This window comes from Bos indicus, chromosome 19 (genome assembly GCF_029378745.1).
Source record: "Bos indicus isolate NIAB-ARS_2022 breed Sahiwal x Tharparkar chromosome 19, NIAB-ARS_B.indTharparkar_mat_pri_1.0, whole genome shotgun sequence".
Classification (NCBI taxonomy): Eukaryota; Metazoa; Chordata; class Mammalia; order Artiodactyla; family Bovidae; genus Bos; species Bos indicus.
The window spans coordinates 35665652-35681116 of record NC_091778.1 but is presented as its reverse complement, the minus strand read 5'-3'; the positions used below and the strand labels follow the sequence as shown (position 1 = coordinate 35681116).

Sequence of the window (15465 nt, the reverse complement as noted above, 5' to 3'; positions counted from 1 at the left end):
GGCTACAGCGCAGGCTGTGTGGTCGGCAAGAAGGTGGTGTACCTGGAGGAGCTGCGGTGCCGGGGCCCTGACTTCGGTGGGTACCCTGGGGCCCCCCTTCAGCTGCCTGAGCCGCCAGACCTAGAAACCCCAAACAGAGCAGATGCGCAATGCAGGTCCTGTGGTCCCCAAGGGTCTTGCCAGGCTGTAGCTGCTAAGATGGCCATGCAGCCCAGCCCCTGTCCACACATCAGGCTGACGGGTCTCCGTGGACATTAGTGCCTCTGTGTTGTGGTCCAAAGGTCCACAGGCACTGTGTTCTCTCTGCAGACCCCGACTCCAGCCTGCCGCTGAGGGGCTGCCTCCCCTTCCCTAAGTCTTTGTCCTTCTGCTCGCCTCCACAAGTTGTACCTCCCTCACAGACTCTGTACCCCCCTGTTCCCCAGGTGATACCCTCTCACTGCTCAGACCCTTTCTGCCCCTAGGCTGGAGGTTTGGGACCATCCACGGGCGCGTGGGCCGCTTCCCTTCTGACCTGGTGCAGCCTGCAGCTGCACCTGATTTCCTACAGCTGCCTGCGGAGCCAGGCCGGGGCCGCGCTGCCGCTGTGGCCGCCGCCGTGGCCTCCACTGCCGCTGCACAGGAGGTGGGCCGCAGGAGGGAGGTGAGAACCCGGGGCTGGTCAGAGGAGCAGACACAGCAGTGGGGTTGGCCTGACTGTGGAGGTGGAGGGGAGCGGGGTCAGCCAAGGGCAGGCCATCCTGGGACCAGGCAGCATGGTAGGGTCAGCCAGACCTATGACCTGAGGGATGTGAGCCGCCAGATGTGACCAGAGGCGGCTGGAGGTGTGTCCAGTCAGGTAGGGTGGGTGGGGTCAGTGGAAGAGTAAGTGACCAGGCCAGTGGGGCAGGACCAGCCTGGGGCGGCCAGATGGTGAATCCACCTTCAACGGGGCAGGGCCTGGTGAGTGGGGCAGGTTGGATCCTGTGGTGGCACAGAGCTCGCTAGGGTGGAGGGAGATAAAGGGGTGAGGGATAAGGTCAGCTAGACCAGGTCATCGGGGAGGCAGTGGGGCCACATGGGGCAAGGGGTGGCCCATGGGGTCGGGGGGCAGGCAGAGAGGGTTTGTGCACAGTCAGCCTGGGCTGGCGTTGGGCGGGCTCTGACTAGCGGGAGTAGCCGATGGCCCTCTTGCAGGGCCCCCCACTCAGAGCTGGCCCCATGGACCGTGGGGAGGACAGCCTGGCTCTTCCACCGTATACAATGCTCGAGTTTGCCCAGAAGTACTTCCGAGACCCTCAGAGGAGACCCCAGTGAGTGGTGGCCCGCCCTGAGGAGGGTCCTACTGGGGTGGGGCTTTTCCCAGCCACCCAAGCAGGAGGCCTCAGGTTTGGGAGGGAAGGAGAAACCCTGGGAGGGGGCTTGTCTGCAGCCTCTGCCTCAGGGGCCTTGCTGCCAGGTGGGCTGACACTGGGTCTGGCCCACTTCATGTGGGAGAGGCTGTCTCAGAGGCAAGACTAATCAGTAGCATCCACTTCCCCTTTCAGGGATGGCCCCAGGCTGAAATCCAAGGAGGGTCGGGAGTCCAGAACCTTGGAGGACATGCTTTGCTTTACGAAGGTGCCCAGCCCCAGGTCCCTCTGAAATAGCCATACAAAAGTGCATCCCAGGCCCATGGGCCAAACAGCCTTGCCCGAAGGCCTGGGTTCCTCCCAAAGGAAGTGTCTCATCTTCTCACGGTTCCACCCACCGCCTTCTGTGGTGTGGACTCTTCTGTTGTTAAGATAGGACTCTCCCCCTCCCCTTCCCTCCCCTCCCCCTCTCCTCCCCTCTCTTTTCCTCCTGTCATGACCCAATTCCTCTCCCTACAGACCCCGCTCCAGGACTCCCTCATTGAGTTCAGCGACAGCAGCCTCAACAAGATGGCCACAGACATGTTTCTAGGTGTGGGGGTGGGACAGCGGCCAGGGCCCCAGGCCAGGAGGGACGCCGCACTGTGACCCTTGGTGACCACCACCCCTTCCCTCAGATGTGGGAGGAGAGGAGGAGCCCCCTTCCCCATACCGGCCCTGGCCGTAGCCTCTGGGGGAGGGGTCCAACCCGGGGTTCCTGGTGGGCAGGCAGCTGGGAGGCCGGTGGCTGAGTGGGACAGTGTTTTCTCCAGCTGTGATGCGATTCATGGGGGATGCCCCGCTGAAGGGCCAGAGTGAACTGGACGTGCTGTGCACCCTCCTGAAGGTCAGTCCAGCCCCTACAGGAGCTCCTGCCCTGTGGCTCGGGTTCCCCATCTGTCAGCCAGGGCTGCAGCCTTTGGGGTGGGAACCATGTGGCCCAACGAGGAGTGCATCCCGCTGGTGGGGAGGGTTCTGGGGAAGGGACGCCAGGCCTGTTTTCAGGAGCCCACTGTGTTCCTGTGGGCATGTGACCTGTGACCTGGCCCGCCCTCCCACAGCTGTGCAGGGACCATGAGGTCATGCGGGACGAGTGTTACTGCCAGGTCGTGAAGCAGATCACAGACAACACGAGCACCAAGCAGTGAGTGTCCTCCCCTCCCCACTTTTTCCTGCTCCGGAGAGGCCAGGTCAGCCTCCCATCTCCCAGCCTGTGCCCTCCCAACTCTCTCCCTGCCTCATCCTCTTCCTCACGCCAGAGACAGAGCACATATGTTTGAAATTGCTTGGTTTGGGACAAGCCCTTTCTGGTCTCTGAGCTTCAGTCTCCTCATCTGTCAAATGCACTGATAATGGGTGAGTCCAGGTTCTTGGTTGCAAGTGACAGAAACCCAGTTCAATCAGGTTTAAGCAAAAGAAGGTTCAGGTAACTGAAAAGTCTAACAGAGGACTTTAGGCATAGCTGGATCTAGGTGTCATCAGGAAGCAGTCTTTCTCTGTAACCTGGACCTGCTTTTCTATGTGTCGATATTACTCCCAAACAATATATCTCATAGACTGGCAAGATGATAGCTCTGGGGGGACATTCCCCAGCTCAGCAATCCCAGGCAAAGTAAGACTGATTCAATATTTGCAGCAAAAATTCCCAAATCCAGCCTTATTGGCCTGTCTTGGTCCCATGGGCATCCTTGAGCCAACCACAGAGCTCTGATTGGCTAGAACTGGGAATTGTGCCTGTTCCCAGACCAATCACCATAGCCAGAGGGAGGATGAACTCTAATTGGCCAAGCCTGGCTCCCATTTTTTTATTGTTGTTCAGTCTCCAAGTCATGTCTGACTCTTTACAACCCCATGGACTGCAGCACACCAGGCTTCCCTGTCCTTCACCATCTCCCAGGGTTTGCCCAAGTTCATGTCCATTGACATGAACCAGTCACTTTAGCCAGAGGCTTCAGGGTTCTAACTGGCCAGTCTTGGCTTTCATGGGTACATATGTGCACGCTAAAGTCACGTCAGTCGTGTCTGACTCTTTGTGACCCCATGGACTGTAGCCCGCCAGGCTCCTCTGTCCGTGGGATTTTCCAGGCAAGAATACTGGAGTGGGTTGCCATGTACTCCTCCAGGGGATCTTCCGACCCAGGGATTGAACCCATGACTCATGTCTACTGTGCTGGCAGGCGGGTTCTTTATCACTAGAGCCACCTGGGAAGTCCCCTGGCTCTCATACCCACAGGGACCTGGGGAGGGGTGGGTGGCTTCCCAAAGGAAGCCAAAGTGCTGCACCTGGACACCAGAGGTTCCCACAAGTGAAACCCCGGAGCGAGGGCAGCACAAAGGTAAGCATTCGTGTCTCACACATGACTAGCACATGGCAGGGCCCAAAGCCTGTGCTGCTCTTGTTAGCACTGGGCCACCCTCCTGTCCACCTGCTCGCATCCCCCAGGAATTTCAGAACCACTCAGCGCGTCCTCCTGCCCCTCCCACCCAGTCTTACTTGCCACCAGCTCTGCACAGGGTCCCTGGCCCCTCTTCAGGGACCGTCGCCCCCCACCACCCCAGGAAGACTTGTTCTCTGTGCACAATGGGTATGTCAGGGGCTTCACTGCCTCCCTTCCCTCCCACCTCCCTGCCACTCAGAATTCCCAACAGAATGGACCTTTGGTCTGACTCTGCCTACCGGCCCTGCTCTCACTGGGCAGGGGCGGGGGCATCCTCAGGAGAAGAGCCTGGCGGGCAGGGAGACTCCTGGGGTGGCTGCAGAGCAGTGGCCACTGTGATGGAGCCCGTGTGTGCTCACAGGGACAGCTGCCAGCGAGGCTGGAGGCTGCTGTACATCGTGGCCGCCTACCACAGCTGCTCTGAGGTCCTCCAGCCGCACCTCACCCACTTCCTCCAAGACGTGAGCCGGACCCCAGGCCTGCCCTTCCAGGGTGAGGGGCAAGTGAGTGGGGACCCAGGGCCAGGGGCCCACCATACGAGGACTGGCTGGGCAGCCAGCAGGAGGGCCTAGCCCTTCTTGCCCGGGCAGTGGTTATTAATATCAATCCTGTCCCCAAATGTTGGCAGAGGTCCCACAGGGGCTGATGCCATGGGTTGTCTGATATGACGGGGAGGATGGCATATCAGGGATGGCTTCCTGGAGGAAGTGTTGCTCTGGATAGTGAGCACGGAGGAGAGATTTCTAGATGAACTGAGTAGCAGGCATAAAGACCCGAGATGATGTGTGGCATGTGGGAGAGGAGGAGGTGGCGGCATGGCCCTTTCTCTGGTCTTTGGGAATCAACAAGGGTCTTGAGAGGGCACCAAGGCTGGTGGCAGGGTCTTGGCCTTTTCACCACGGAATTTAGAGGAAAGGGGCTGCTCCTCAGCCTCACCCAAAGTCTAGCTTCCAGAGGAACCCCTGGGTCCCCGCCCTAGGAGAGAGGTCAGGGCACCTGTGGTTACCATGGCAGCCATGGAGGAGATATGAGACCTCACCCTCTCTGCCTCTGAAGCCTCCTCTTTGAGTCAATCAACAAACACCCCTGCATCAGCTCCAGGGAAGGGGGTTGAATATGCCCCCAAACTCTTGACTTGGCCTCTCCCCAGAGCGGGGCGAGGGCACCGCTTAACCAGAGAAATGGAGAAGCAGACGATGCGGTCTCTTGCATGGGGGCTCTGGACACAGCTGCCAGGGACAAGCCCCCAGCACCAGCTGTCTCCGGGGGCTCATGGATCTGAGGCGTGAGGGCCTCCGATAGGATGTGGGTTCAAATCCAGTGCTTGTACTCTGGCTCTTAACCTTGGGTCAGTCACTGCCCTCTGAATGGTCTCTGCGGCCACTGGAGGGAGAGCAGCCCCCACCAAGGGGGATTGGGGCTAGGGCCAGAGGAGCTCTTCCGCTGGGCCTGCCCCGGCCCCCCTGACCCTGGTCTCTGCAGGGATTGCCAAGGCCTGTGAGCAGAACCTGAAGAAGACGCTGCGCTTTGGCGGCCGCCTGGAGCTCCCGGGCAGCATGGAGCTGCGGGCCATGTTGGTGAGCGTAGGCGGTGCTCGGGGAGGGGGATGGCCGACCCAGAGACCCCTGTCCTGGCCCAGGCACACCTGCGGAGGGGACCAGGGCTGGGTAAGACCCTGGTGAGATCCCAGCCTCTCCTCTCTCCGCACCCTCCCCCAGGCTGGCCGCAGTTCCAAGAGGCAGCTCTTTCTTCTCCCCGGGGGCCTGGAGCGCCATCTTAAGATCAAGACATGCACTGTGAGTGAAGGGGTGTCTGGGGGGTGGGACCCCAAGGGTGCTGAGCCACCTCCTACCTCCCCCACGAGGCAGGACTTAGCTCTCTGTTGCAGCCCAAGCCCGAGCCTAGGGGAGGTGGGTGGCCTTCAGCTCATAGTCAGGCTGCAAATGAGAGATGGGCAGACTCGGGACCCACAACTCCAGAAGCTGCGTCCTTCCTGTGTGGGGCTGACCCAGGGCCCGGGGAGCCTAGCCTTTGCAGCGGGGCCAGGGAGGGCTCAGGGCAGAGGTCACCTGGCTGGTCCAGCCTCTCACTTCCCCCATCCACAGGTGGCCCTGGATGTGGTGGAAGAGCTTTGTGCTGAGATGGCTCTGACCCGCCCCGAGGCCTTTGACGAGTACGTCATCTTTGTTGTCACCAACCGAGGTGAGCGGCCAGAGGACGAGGCAAGCTGTGCCCATGCCCCCCCATCCTGACTGTAAGGCCCCGATTAGATGCCGCTTCCTCCAGGAAGCCCCCCGCCCGGGTGCAGGAGCCTCTGCACCGAGAGCCCCCAGCCCCGCATCTGACCCCTGCCACCCCACATCGATCTGTGTGAGCTCATCTGGTCTGTCAGGCCGCAAGATGGCAGAAGACAGGGCTCCCCCATGCCTCCGTCTGCCCCCCGGAGTGCTCAGTAGGCCCTGCTGTCTGGGAGGGCAGGACTTAACAGAATGTGGCTCCTGTAACCCACACGTGCAAGTACTTTTTCCTGCCTCCTCTGTCCTCATAGCGGCTGAGAGGAGCCCCACCCTCGGCCTCACCTGGCCCTTCTCCATGAGGCCAAACCCTTTCCCCCTGCAGCCCACCTGCTCTAGGCCATGGCTGAGCTTCTGCCACCGGCCGGTCAGTCCCACCCAACTCCAGCTGGCTCCCGGGCTACTCAGCTCTGAACCACATGTCCTCAGCCCTGCCTGAGTCCAGCACGACCCGGGGGGCGGAGAAGGCAGTAACAAAATAATCTTAGTAAGGGAGTTCACGGAGCAGAGGCGACAGCTGACAGCACTTAATCCTATCAACTATCCCACCAGGACCCCATAAAATGAAATGTGTTGTCCTTCCCATTTACAGATGGGAAAACCAAGGCCCAGGGAGCCTGTGTTAATCTCTTGTTGCTGCCATAACAAATCACTTGGTGACTTTAAACAGCACATGTGTATGACCTTATGGTTCTGAAAGTCAGAACGTCCCCAGGGCCAAGTCCTTCTGAGGCTCTAGGAGTCTGTTTCTCGCCTTTTCCAGCTTCTAGAGGCACCCAAGTCCCTTGGCTCATGGCCCTCCTCTATCTTCAAAGCCCACAGCGTAGCCTCTTCCAGTCTCTTTCTGTGACCCTCCTGCCTCCTTCTCATAGGCCCCTCGAGACTATGCTGGGTCCACTTGGGTCCCTGTGATTATCTTCCCTCTCAAGACCCTTAATCACACTCCACGTCTCCTCTCCATGAAGGTGTGTGTTCAAGGCAGGCGGGGATTAGGACGGGAGCATTTTGAGGTCAGGCTCTTTCTCAGCCTGCCACAGAGCCCAAGGGACTTGCCCAAGGTCAGAGCTGGGACTTTATCATCATGCCACATTCCTATTTTCAGTAAAAAATTTTCAAAGGTGTGGGACAGGGAGCAGAAATGTCACTTCGGGAAATAAAAACTTACAGCCGAGACCCACTCAGTGCCAGACCCGCATCCTCCCCTCACCCCCGGGAGCCCAGCAGGGGTCTCCCCATAGGAGTCCTACAGAAAGGTGCCCACAGGACCTGAGGCCTGTTGTGCTTCTCTGGGTGTAGCCTCCTCTTAGAGAGGGGAGAAAGGCTGGGTGTTCTCTGAGCAGCACCTGGGTGGGGCACCTCCCTAGGCCCAGGCGAGCTGAGCTTTGAGAGTTATTCCCACCTAGGGGCACAACTTCCACAAATCAGGGCCCCCTGTCCTGTTCACCAAGGAAGCTGTGCCCCAGAGCGGGGAGGGGGCTCGCCACATCTGCCCCCGCTCCCCACAGGCCAGCACGTGTGTCCACTCAGCCGGCGCACCTACATCCTGGATGTGGCCTCAGAGATGGCGCAGGTGGATGGCGGCTATGCACTGTGGTTCCGGCGTGTGCTCTGGGACCAGCCGCTCAAGTTCGACAACGAGCTCTACGTGACCATGCACTACAACCAGGTCCGTGCGTGTGGCCACTCTGAGGCTCCGGAGTCTCTGGGCTCCCCCAGGCTTGGCATCCGAGGTCTTTGTGATTCCAGCCCCGAGGCCTCTGGTCCCCATGTGGGCATGTCGTCACCCTCACTTCCTAATTCTCAGGCCTCTGTCAGCCGGGCCAGCCTGCTCTTCCTGTATTGCTGCTGGTCTGGGCCCCTCCAGCCAGGCTGCCCAGATGACACATTTTCAGGCCGTTCTGACCTCTTTCCTCCTGCTCTCCTCCAGCGCTGAGCACCTTGCCTGTCCTGTGCTCAGTAGCATTGTTTTTTGTTTTTTAATATTTATTTATTTGACTATGTTGGGTCTTAGTTTCAGCCTGCAGGCTTAGTTCTCACGAGGCATGTGGGATCTTAACTCTCCGATCAGGGATCGAACCCGTGTCCCCTGACTTGGAAGGCAGATTCTTAAACACTAGACCAGCAGGGAAATCCCCCGCTCTGAGGCTTTGCCCGGCCTTTTCACACTGGGGCGCTGTCACTCCCCTCTTGGACTAGGTCATCTCAGTCAGGGCAGTGGTCCTGACAAAGTCGGGGTCTCCCTCGTATGCGGACCCTCACAGACGCGCTGGGTAGAGACAGCGTGCTTCTCAGAAGCTGGGGGCCTGAAGCTGCGGCCATTCTGTGTCCAAGGCCCGTCACTGGGCTCTTGTGCCTGTGGGTCAGCCAGCAGCACCCCTGGGACTTGTGGAAACACGACCCCTGGGTCCTGCACTCTGCAGAGCAGGGGCCAGTGCTTCCCCAGTTCCTCTGGCTTCCAAGCCACGGCCCTCCCTGCTCACCGTCCAGGTGCTTCTGTCACTGCTCCCTGAAGCCCAGGAAAGTGACCGCCCCCCTCTCCAGAAGCATGACCCTGGCATGGCTCAGCATCTGTGTCTGGACCTCCCCGGTTGCGTGCCTGGCCTCCTGCAGCCCCTCGCCTACATTCTTCCTGCCCCTGTAGGTGCTGCCTGACTACCTGAAGGGCCTTTTCAGCAGCATGCCGGCTGGCCGGCCCAGCGAGCAGCAGCTGCAGCAGGTGTCCAAGCTGGCCGCACTGCAGCACCGGGCCAAGGACCACTTCTACCTGCCCAGCGCGTGAGTGCCCTCCTGCCCCTGCCCCAACCCTGAGCTGCCCACCCCACCTCAGCCCAGCCCGTCCAGCTAGGACCCTGCCTCCCAGCAGGACAGGTCGCTTCCAACTGGTATTAATAGCTCAGAGCAAACAAGTGATAAAATGCGTTCAGGACACATACACTGTGGCCAGGGAGTACACACAGCCCTGCAGAGAGCGTTGGCCACAGGAATGTCCACTGTGATGGCGTTGACAATCTCCAATAGCAGAGGATTCCTTAAACTGTGGGGTGTCAGGTGGCCTTTAAACTGATGTTCTGGAAGCGATGGGACCTCGGTCGTCCTCACACTCTCCATCTTCTTCCTCTTGAAACTTGGGCCCCAAAGAGCTGCTGTGTCTGTGGGTCATATCTATTGATATATTTACACTATTCAAAATGAAAACAGAAACAATTTAAAATACTGATTTATTAATGAAAAACAAGGACACTACATATTAATGTTAAGATAAATGTTGACGTATAAATAAGTCACGAAAACACAAGTGTATTTTCCCAAGAGTTCCAGTGAGAGGAGCTGCACTGGTTTACCCTTTGCAAATCTGTACCATCTGGCTTAATAGCGGACAGCTGGAAACCCGTCCCTGCTTCTCGGTCAGTCTGTTGTGACCGCACAGGTCATGTGGCCTCTGCACCTGCACTTGTGAGAGAACGAGGGGGAGGCAGATGACCGCTCAGATTGTTACGGAAGCGACTTTGCCCTCCCAGCCCCTCAACCACACTTTGAGAGCCCCTGCTGTGAATAACTGTAAGAAAGGCAGTGTGTGGACAGGGTATGTCCTGCTGTAAGGGTGCGACACTTAACACCCTTCTGATGCTATGATGGGAGGGAAAGTGGAGGAGGCACATACAGGTGTCACCAGGCCCGGATGGAGACAGTTGTGGCGCCCTTACTCTCTGCGTGGCATCTGCACGTATCGCCCTGGCAGATACCCTAAACTGCACTCTAATGTCCCCTCTTGCAGATGAGGAAACTCAGCCCCAGAGAGGGGATATGGCTTCCCCAGAGTGGGGCGACCAGGATTCAGACCTGGGACGGGTCCGGAGGCCAGGCTCTTACCCAGCAGTGCAGAGAAGGAAAGATGTAGCCTGAAGAGTCTTTTAGGGGTTCCCCTGACATCCCTCCCTTCCCCAGTGTGCAGCCCAGACTGGTACTTGTTGGCATTTTTCAGATGTCCTGAGGCCAGGGCTGCCTTAGGGCTGCCAGCATATGGTCTGGAGAGGCCTAGACAGGTGGGAGTTGAGGGTCCTGGGATCATCTGGAGCCCACTGCTCTGCTCTGCTGACCACTGCTGGGGGTTGCTTGCTGCTCTGATGTTTCCCCCACCCTGTGCTTCCTTCTTACCCCTCTGGCCTCGGCTACTCCCCAGGGGGCGGGGACTACAAAGGACGAACCTATGTGGGGTCACTGTATGACCCTGGATGAGCTGGTGAACTCCTCAGAGCCTGTGTTCCCTTGTCAGCAAGCAAGGAGCCCAGTGGTATTGGCCAGCGGTTATTGAGGGCATGCTGTGTGCCCAGCCCCACTTGTACCACTGCTCGTCCCCACCCTGTCGTCCGCGTTCCCCCAACGTTCAGCCGTCAGGAGGTTTGGTGGAACCCCTAATGGTCAGCTGGCTTTTGCCTGCCCGCCAGGCGGGAGGCCCAGGGGTACATCCCAGCCCAGCTGTACCGCACCGAGGCCAGCTCGACGTGGCTCCGCCTGCTTGGCCAGCACCGGCAGCAGATGCAGGCGCTCAGCCCCCACCAGGCCCGCGCCCAGTTTCTGGGTGAGAAGGAGCTGGGCTGGGGAGGGAGTCGTGGGGGCCTGGCTGAGGAGGGTAGGGTGCTGAGGAGGCCTTTTCCTTTGTACAGAAGCATCTTTGGTGTCAGGTTTCTAAAGGCCTTCCAAGGCCCCACCTAGGCTGGGGGCCCAGCGGGGATGGAGGAAGGTCCGGGGTGGGCGGCAGCACTGGCAGGAGGAGCACCGGGCTGGGGGCTCCTGTGCCGGATGGGCTGTGGGGGGAGGGGTGGGCTTATGCACTGATGAGCCCTTGTCGCCTGACCACCACCCCCAGGCCTCCTCAGCGCCTTGCCCATGTTCGGCTCCTCCTTCTTCCTGGTCCAGAGCTGCAGCACCACGGCTGTGCCAGCCCCCTGCATCCTCGCTGTCAACCAGAACGGCCTCAACTTCCTCAGCACTGAGACCCACGTGAGTGGCTCAGCCTGGCCCCACCCACCCCTCCCCACAGGGACGTCCAGCTCCACTGCTCACACCTGTGTGACCTTGGGCGAGGCTCTGCCCCCTTCTTCGTCACCTGGGACGATGACTCAGGCTGTTGTCCAGGAGAAACAGGTGAAGCACGCCGGCCTGCAGAACCTGTGTGGCTCTGCCAGAGCCTCAGCCAAGAAACCGTTTCTGTGGGTCTGGAGGCTGGATGACCAAGATCAAGGTGCCACCAGGGTCGGCTTCCTCTGAGGCCTCCCTCCTTTCTTGTAGATGGCCATCCTGGCTGAGCCCTCATACGGCCCTTTCTCTGGGGTCCATGAATCCCAAGGTCCTCTTCTCATAAGGACTCGTGGGATGGGAGCCCACCCTAGCCTGACTCCCCTCTTCAAAGACCTGTCTCCAGGTTCTGAGGCGGTGGGTCAGGATTTGGTGACACAATGTAGTCCAGAACAAAAGGGACCTGCTGCCCCCATTCTTAGTTCTTCCTCGGGAAGTGAACCTTGACATGAGGGATCCAGGGCAAGTGGCTTGTGTGGAAACAATGGAGCGAGGAAGAGAGACCAGGAGGAGGTCACAGCCAGGGGGACACAGCCGGGGCGGGCCTGTGAGCATCCAGGTTCCCACTGTGGGCACTGGGACTCAGTCCAGCAGGGAGCACCAGCCTCAGAGGACGCCCCGTTCTGTGGGCCGGAAAGCTGGGGTGTCTGTCTGCTGTGTCCATCTGTCACAAGGGGCCGCTGGCTCTCATCGCTCTGGCTTCTCCTGGGGAGAGCCGCGGAAGCTCTGCGTTAGCTCCTGGGGCCGGAAAGAATGCTCCCAGCCAGAGGGGTGGGTGTGAAGAGGCAGGAAGGTCAGGGCTCACCGGCATTACCTGGAGCTCTAGCATTTAGAGTGGGGCCTGGCACGCTGCACACATGTGCATCATTGTTGAAGTAATGTCACAGGTGAGAAGTTGAGGTCCAGAGAGGTAAAGCTGCTTGCTCCAGGTTACACAGCCGGTTACTGGGGGATGAGTGCTCGAACTGGGATGTCTTGCCCCCTGCGTATCTATCCTTTAGGGCAGGGGTACCGGTAGGTGAGACTGTCCCACCCCCAAGCCTGTCTGCTCCCCATCCCCCCCAGGAGCTGATGGTGAAGTTCCCCCTGAAGGAGATCCAGTCGACGCGGACCCAGCGGCCCACAGCTGACTCTAGCTGCCCCTATGTGGAGGTTGCACTTGGGGATGTCACTGCCCAGCACACTGTGCAGCTGCAGCTGGAGCAGGTGGGCCCCCTGGGGAGTTGCCCAGCTCCCTCCCTCCCCACTCCCGAATTCTGCACACTACGCTCTCCTCGGCCTGACAAAGTTCTGGGGAGTGTCCAGCCCAGCATAGGGGACAGAGCTAAGCCCACACTACACAGACCTGCGGGTCTCAAGATGATCTTGGAGAGGTATCTTGATGGTGGGATCCTAGAAACGAGGGCCCAGGTTGTTTGCAGAAGAATGAGGTATTCGATGGGAAACTGGGGAGGTCCTAAGGGTCCTTGAATATAAAGCTAAGAACCTGGGGCCTCCTCCCGAGGGCACTTGGGAGCCATAGAAGGTTGCTAGGAGGGCAGGGACATGGGCAGTTTCCCTGGGCTAAAGCTTGGAGGCTGGACTGTGGGGCCGGGGCTTGACAGATGGAGATGTTTCCCTGTCCTGAGCTTTCTCTATTTGCAGCACCCATGGGTGTTCCTCAAAAGCCAAGTCCTCTAGGTCAGCCAGGTCCACGTCTTACAGCCCCCGGGGCAGGGCCAGACCAGAGTTCTCACCTACTGGAGAGGGGGCTGAGGTCCAGAGAAGAGGCTGAATGGGGCTAGGCCCACCTGTCCGTCCTTGCCAGCCCACTGCACCCCTCAAGATGTGGGCCCAGAACTCCCCCACCCCAAGGCAGGGCCTACATTAGTTGGGCTGCTTTCCAGGGCACGAGACAGGGGCTCCCACTACCCTAGCCCTGCCCTTGAGGGTCAAGGTCAGAGCACGGCCCCTCACCATGCTCCTTGGGGAGCCTGTGACGAGATCAGTCTGCTTCCCACCACCCCCCAGTCCTGTTCCCGCTGAGGTCACACTGATCCTGGCCTCACCTGGATTCAGCCTGTTTCCTGGACTCCCCCAGAGACCCCACCTCTTCGGACCTGCCTGTCTGTTGCTTCCTGGGCCCCTTCTGGAGCCCCCTCCCCTGGACGAGCTCTAACTGGTGCAAGACCGGGCCCTCCCCCCAGGGAGGCTTCCACAGCTGCTCTGCGAGACAGCCTCCTATTTCTCTCCTTCAGTGTCACCCTTGGAGGCCAGTAGGCCTCTGCCCTCACCTCCAACCCTCGCAGGCCCTTGGGCCCCAACCCAGCAGTCCTTCTTGTCCCTGCCCCCTCCTCTTTTTACCTCTGTGACCTCAGCTCCCCCGCCACCCCCGCCTTGTCCCCTCCCTGCCCCAGAACACTCTCCTGTTGCACTCGCTGTCCCCTCTGCCTGGGACACACTCCCCACTGCATCACAGGGCTTCTTCCCTCCCTTTATTCCAGTTTCAGCACAAACATCACCTCCTTCTAGAAGCCTCCCCTGATCCTCCTGATAATTCACTCTCTGCCTCAGTAGGTCTTATATGGCTTGGAAGTCACTATTGGTTCTCAGGTTGTCCATCTCCCCATTAGAACGTGAGCCCCAAGAGGGCAGGGCTGTGTCCTCATGATGTCCATAGCACAGTGCCCAGTGTGTAGTGGATGCTTAGGAAGTAGCTGGATGGAGGAGGAGGAGGAAGAGGCAGCCTTTCTGGCTTCTCCACTTGGTTGCAGCACCCCTTTCCCCCAACCCATGGGATCCCTGAGGCTGGGGCCCAGTTTGTTCTAGGCCGTAGGTACCAGGTGGTAACTGTGGCAGCTCATTTATTGACAGGGCTAATAGTTTTTAAATGTGAAGGATTTACATGTCTTGAAGTCTCATGTCATCCTCGCCACGGCCCTGTGAGGCAGGCCCTGGGCAACCGAGACCCCAGGGACAAGGCCGCTGAGGGTGACAGAGGTGTGGTAACTGGCCCAGGTTACATGCAGCAGAGCTGGTGAATGTGTGGGTCTCCACCTGGCTCACCCCTTCCCGCCTGCAGTGCAGAATTCCTTTCCAGCTGCCAGAGCTTCTCCTGGGGCCCTGCGGAGGGGGGGACAAGGGTGGGGCCCCAGTCGTGGGAGAGTCTGGCCTCCACCTCTCTCCCAGCCATGTCTCTCCCCAGGAGAGCTGGACAGTGCAGACTCATGTCTCTCCTGCAGGGCCTGGAGCTGTGTCGGGTGGTGGCTGTGCATGTGGAGAACCTGCTCAGTGCCCGCGAGAAGAGGCTCACGCTGCCCCCCAGCGAGATCACACTACTCTGACCCAGCCCCCAGGCCCCTGCTGGCAGGAGGCTAGCTGTATGGTGCCAGGGGAACTACTGGGCCAGAATCTTCGGAGAGACCAAGAGGCAGTAGGGGGAGAAGTCCAAGTCCCCGGGAACCTGAGAAGACCAACTGAGAGTTGGGATGGAGTTACAGCATGCAAACCTGGGGTCAGATAGCAGGAGGAACTTCCAGGGACTGACCAGTGGGCCCTCCTGCCACCTACCACTGTGGCCTTGCCCTGACCCCCGCTGTGGCATGGTAGCCCCACACCAGAAGCCTAGGCAAACTGAACCTGCTTTCACTTCTCCTGGGGTCTGATGTTCAAATCTGTTCCATCTCCCTGTCCTAGCCCCTCATTTGTCCCCCCCATCCCAGGTGCCCTCTGTACTGTTGCTGAACTTGGATTCATGGCTCTTGGTCATTTCAGTGCAAATAAAAGGTTTGTCTGGCAGCCTTTTCTCCATATAGTTGTTGTTCAGTCACTCAGCCCATGGACTGCAGCATGCCAGGCTTCCTTGTCCATCACCAACTCCCGGAGCTTGCTCAAACTCATGTCCATCGAGTCAGTGATACCATCCAGCCATCTCATCCTCTGTCATCCCCTTCACCTCCCGCCTTCAGTCTTTCCCAGCATCAAGGTCTTTTCCAGTGAGTCAGTTTTTCGCATCTGGTAGCCAAAAGATTAGAGTTTCAGCTTCAGCATCAGTCCTTCCAATGAATATTCAGGACTGCTTTCCTTTATGATTGGTTGGATATCCTTGCAGTCCAAGAGACTCTGAAGAGTCTTCTCCAGCACCATAGTTCAAAAGCATCAATTCTTCAGTGCTCAGCTTTCTTCCTAGTCCAACTCTAACATCTATACGTGACTACTGGAAAAACCATACCTTTGACTAGACAGACCTTTGTTGGCAAAGTAATGTCTTTGCTTTTTAATATGCTGTCTAGATAGGGCTTCCCTTGT

The 15465-nt window shown here is 58.9% G+C and overlaps 1 protein-coding gene across 7 annotated transcripts in view; it reads left to right on the top strand.

Moving 5' to 3' along the window:
• The window catches only part of MYO15A (myosin XVA), a 52211-nt gene extending 37256 nt beyond the window's left edge, over positions 1 to 14955 (top strand). For 4 of the 7 annotated variants that reach the window (XM_070773182.1, XM_070773180.1, XM_070773179.1 and 1 more), the window contains 17 exons: positions 2 to 76; positions 465 to 643; positions 1177 to 1292; positions 1527 to 1599; positions 1851 to 1923; positions 2144 to 2217; positions 2432 to 2514; positions 4170 to 4300; positions 5291 to 5385; positions 5527 to 5604; positions 5914 to 6010; positions 7608 to 7768; positions 8744 to 8877; positions 10548 to 10681; positions 10970 to 11103; positions 12244 to 12384; positions 14400 to 14955. In XM_070773182.1, coding sequence (XP_070629283.1) covers positions 2 to 76; positions 465 to 643; positions 1177 to 1292; positions 1527 to 1599; positions 1851 to 1923; positions 2144 to 2217; positions 2432 to 2514; positions 4170 to 4300; positions 5291 to 5385; positions 5527 to 5604; positions 5914 to 6010; positions 7608 to 7768; positions 8744 to 8877; positions 10548 to 10681; positions 10970 to 11103; positions 12244 to 12384; positions 14400 to 14501 — 1880 coding nt within the window. In that variant the 3' untranslated portion in view covers positions 14502 to 14955. Of the gene's footprint in view, position 1; positions 77 to 464; positions 644 to 1176; positions 1293 to 1526; positions 1600 to 1850; positions 1924 to 2143; positions 2218 to 2431; positions 2515 to 4169; positions 4312 to 5290; positions 5386 to 5526; positions 5605 to 5913; positions 6011 to 7607; positions 7769 to 8743; positions 8878 to 10547; positions 10682 to 10969; positions 11104 to 12243; positions 12385 to 14399 lie in introns of those variants that run through there. The other 3 variants (XM_070773181.1, XR_011562010.1, XR_011562011.1) reach the window with 3 other exon arrangements.
• Positions 14956 to 15465: the final 510 nt, after the last annotated feature.